Here is a 4,150-nt window from a genome sequence, read left to right as displayed (position 1 = left end):
TCAGAGGATACAGAGCGTTACTCCGAATCCGTTTTTGCAAGAGGGGGTTAGGAGCAGCCCTGAATTGTACCTCCAGTTTTGCTCCAAGGTTTGGGCCCATATCAGAAAATTCACGGTTTTGATGTTTGTTTCCACCACCCATGAATCCATCTTGCAGCGGGGTTTAAATCTCCTCGACTTTCCCCAGCCACTCGACTGCACCATGGTCACACTGTTCTTCTCATCCTCCCCTATGTCCTGGAACACAGCGCGCAAGAGCTCCACATTGTCACATTGTACACAATTCTGTTGGAATGCCTCTTTCCAAGGGATTTTACAAGCCGCACGCACAGCGTCATCACACTCGATTCCCCCGCCAACCTAGCCCTAATTGTTTTGAAATGGGCGGAAAAATACACACGAAATTCCTAGCATATGCTCAGAGCCGAGTAGTTTTTGGCATTGAGAGAGGGTAACCATTTGGCAACGATGCCCTGCTCGCGCTCGCGATGAGCAATGTGCGCGTAGATCACCTTGCTCTTGAATTCCTGCATCGCCTCCCCAAATTCCAGCCCCAGAGCGATCCTCGATTCCTCGGGCGTGGACGCCGCTGCGTTGTAGTCGTGGTAGAAGGATTCGTCCAGCAAAAGCCCCACCTCCGGAGCAGTGGGGACGATCACATCCACTTCGCTGCCATAGGAAAGAAAAGTGTTCGATGATCCATGATGAATAGATCACTCTGTTTGTTACCTCCTTAGCGCCCGATTGATCGTCGTGACTGGAGCGATGTCTCGCATCACCGCCACTGCCAATCCCACCATCTTCCTGATCTGGTATGCCATGAAGCTCCGGGCAAGCACGATGATCCTCACAAACTCGCTCCCTCCAATCCAGATCTTGTCCGCCGCTCGAAATTCCACCACTGTCCGCCGCGCCTCGCGGTCGCCCGGCCGGACGCGCCACGAGAAATTGTGGAAACTGTGATCGGTCCCCAGGAATCGTCCCAAGATCTGGTTGAATCGCTCGAAATCAAACAAGAATTCCTCCTCCAGATCATCCCCAGTCCGCGGATCAAACGCAAAGACTGGAAGCACATACTCGTAGCGCCGCGAATCGCACATCTTCTTGGCGCTGAAATCGTCCGGGACGCGCTTGAATCCCAGCAGCTGGATGGATCCTGGGAGGAACTCGTTGGTGCGATGGACGAGATCGGGGGTGAGGTAGAGCCTGGCCGACACAACTTGCCCTAGGGCGCTCACTTCCTTGTCAGTTCTTGCGGCGCGCTTCCAATCCAGCCAGTTCCTGGAGCACCCATTTGATCCGATCGCCCCAGCTCGCCCCAGGGCCTCCTCTAACACTCCCTCGATCGTCAAGGCGCCAGGATTGCGCTGCATTCCCTTGTAGCCCGCGCCGCAGTAGACCACGAACAGGGCAGCCTTCTCCATTCCCTGTGGAGCCCTAAAAGAATAATGCCCTAAATGATAGAATATGCTGATTGTTAAAAGTGCCGTAAATCCGTTTTTAAGTAATTAGAATATGCTTGTTCAAAAACATTGATCTAGTTGTCTCCAAAGATCATGGCTTCTAGGAAATACGGTCACACAATCTGTCATTGTTTTCAATTCCCACCCTTCAGGAGATTCATGCCGCATTGGCTTCAGCACCATGAACACGCGAACTAGGAGTGGCATCAAGTTCTGGAATCGCAGCCGAGATATATGGTGCTGTTTTGCTTCTGAACGAGCTTTTGGATACGGATTTCATCGTGCCAGAGTTGCAAAGCAAGTTTCCAAAGATAAAGAGTGTTAAGCCAAATCCGTTTCTGCTGAGTGGTCTCAAGAGACGCAACAAGGCTCTCAGAAATCTAGGTGAAACTTAATGTTTCCTTTCATGGAAAATCTTTCATTTATTATAAGTTTACTTTGATATTCAATTTAGCTTTTGCAGTACCGTCTTTTTAACCTAGTTAGGGTTTGCGGATGACAAGGAAGAGGGCAAGGCAAGAGGTCTTTTCCAGGAGTAGCGAGGAGGTTGAGGAGGATGAGCCACGCTTGTGCGCGCCCCATGTACTTTCGACTTTGAAGGAAGCATTCGAACGGAAGTATCAAACTGTGAGTGGTCTGGACAATGTGGAGCTCTTGCGCGCTGAGCTCCAGGAAGTAGGGGAGGATTGGCTGGGTGGGAAGAACAGGATAGCGCCCATGGTGACCATGGTACAGTCGAGTGGCTGGGGAAAGTCGAGGACTACGTGTGAGCTTGCGACTCGGGGTGTGTTCGTGGTTTACTGCTCCTTCGCCTCGGCCTCCGGCTCCGCGTACCCTCCAAGGTCCACCATTGCCGATTTCTTCTACGACAGCGCTGTCACCTTGCTCAGCTCGGGGCCATTGCTTGTGTCGCAGAGCAGGTTCATGCTCTTTTGCATGGACTACTTCGAATCGTGCATCGACACAGCCGTGGAGACGAAGTTGGAGCCGGAAGCATTCCTGAAGGAGCTGATGCTTGGAGCCAGAGTCTGGAATATAGTGCGGGACAAGATCAATGGTCGGAAACACAACCGGGAGAAGCTGTCTCGGAAGCTGCAGCCGGTTCTCTTGCGCCTGCATGGAAAGGAATCCAACGTTTGGGACGAATGGGAAGACTTGCTGCCACTTGCGAGCAGGAGAACGAAAATTCGTAACAAACTCAAGGACTTGCCAGTGTCTCCAAGTGGGAAGCTCCAAGTTTTGTTCGTCATGGACGAAGCCCGATGGTTTGCTCACGGCCATTATGAAGGAGCGACAGGACAAGAGCTACCAGGGTTCTGCCAAACACAGGAGCTGTGGCTGCTATCTTCATCGACACCTGCAGCAGTATTATCAAGAGCTTAGCTCCGGGTCCAGAGGCTCATCCCGGCGACCGTGTCGGTGCAGAAGGAGCGGTCGTTGCACATCCTCTCTACTGCATGTTTGCGGCGCGCTCGCCACCGGAAACAGGCAGCCTTTCGCTCGATCATGTCACAGATTCGGGTCGTCTCTTTGCATACGGCCGTCCGTTGTGGGCAGCAATGTACAAGGCTTGTGGAAGTCGGGTACAGGTCCTTGCTGTGGAGAAGCTTCTTGGTGGTACTGGAACATCTAACAAGTTTCATCACAATGGAACGATATCGATAGAGGCCAAGTTGGCTGTGCTGTGCTCCAGGGTGTGCATCGACATTAACCCGCAGGCCAGCATTGTCTCTCGCATGGTTGCCAGCCATTTGCTTACCGTCGAGTCCATCTCGGACGACCGAGAGCGTGTCTGGACGGATTGGGCCGTGGAGCCAGCAGTTGCAGCGGCCGCAGCTCTTGTTTTGCGGCGACAGCCAATCAACGAGCCGAAGGCTTCCGGGTGGAAGATTTGTTTGGAAGAGCTTCAGGAAGGGCTCCAGAAAGGTTGGATCGATGCTGGTTGCAAAGCGGAGCTTGTGGCACGACTGCTGCTGTTACTTGCAGTGGACAGACTAGAGAAGCATGTGTTTGACTGCTTCACTCTAGAGGAGTTGTGTGGCAGCCTTTGCAGGAAGACGCTTCTTTGCATAGAGGATGTTTCTCAGCGGAAGGGTTGGGAAAAGGTGGCGAAAGCGAAGTTCTTGTGCTTGCAGTTTAAAAGGCTCGACATACCACCAAAAGAGCTCACGAAGGAGCAAATGTTTGCACTGGGAAAGGCGGGTGTTGGAATCATCTGCCCAAAGGGGGGAGTCGACATGATCTTAGTGGGCTTCACGGGTGACACTTTCAGCCTGGAAACCATGACACTCGTTCTGCTGAAAGTCAGTCTTTGGGGGCAGCCACTGAAGCTGGATGTAGAATTTGCAAAGTGTTCCAGAGAGTTTTCTGGGATAGCACCAGAGCTCCAGGTACCATACGCCATCTTGTTCCTGAATCTTGGCGACATGCCGGGGAGTGTCAGCTTCAGAAGGGGGAAAGCTGTCAAGGAAGTATTGCTGAACACGAGGCCTGCAAATGCTTCTATGGCGTTGGCGTTGAAAGAAGTTTTCCCACAATGCCGAGGTGTTCGTCTGTGGGAGAAGAATAAGGGAGAGTTATTCAAGCAAGGGAATTCTTATGAAGCGTGGAAACATAGACTATTAATATGCATGTCGAGCTAGTCGTTTGCTGCCTGCCGTTTTCCCTTTCCTTTTCTGAGATCATTG

General features: G+C 52.1%; 2 protein-coding genes across 2 annotated transcripts; one reads left to right on the top strand and one right to left on the bottom strand.

Annotated features, from left to right (window-relative positions):
- Window positions 1-347: 347 nt before the first annotated feature.
- LOC9658522 (tRNA pseudouridine synthase A) lies at window positions 348-1,481 on the bottom strand. The gene is made up of 2 exons (XM_002990669.2): window positions 730-1,481; window positions 348-669 (listed from the first exon to the last, which is right to left on the bottom strand). The coding sequence occupies exons 1-2, from the start codon at window positions 1,422-1,424 to the stop codon at window positions 408-410; spliced, it is 957 nt and encodes a 318-aa protein (XP_002990715.1). The 5' UTR covers window positions 1,425-1,481; the 3' UTR covers window positions 348-407.
- Window positions 1,482-1,958: 477 nt separating this feature from the next.
- LOC9663063 lies at window positions 1,959-4,105 on the top strand. Its single transcript, XM_024664539.1, has 3 exons — window positions 1,959-2,728; window positions 2,761-2,851; window positions 2,933-4,105. Exons 1-3 carry the CDS (start codon window positions 1,959-1,961, stop codon window positions 4,103-4,105), a joined length of 2,034 nt encoding a protein of 677 aa, XP_024520307.1.
- Window positions 4,106-4,150: the final 45 nt, after the last annotated feature.

The sequence above is a fragment of the Selaginella moellendorffii genome, unplaced genomic scaffold (genome assembly GCF_000143415.4).
Source record: "Selaginella moellendorffii unplaced genomic scaffold, v1.0 SELMOscaffold_111, whole genome shotgun sequence".
NCBI lineage: Eukaryota > Viridiplantae > Streptophyta > Lycopodiopsida > Selaginellales > Selaginellaceae > Selaginella > Selaginella moellendorffii.
The sequence above is the reverse complement of the archived record's forward strand: the minus strand, read 5'-3'. Positions and strand labels throughout refer to the sequence as shown.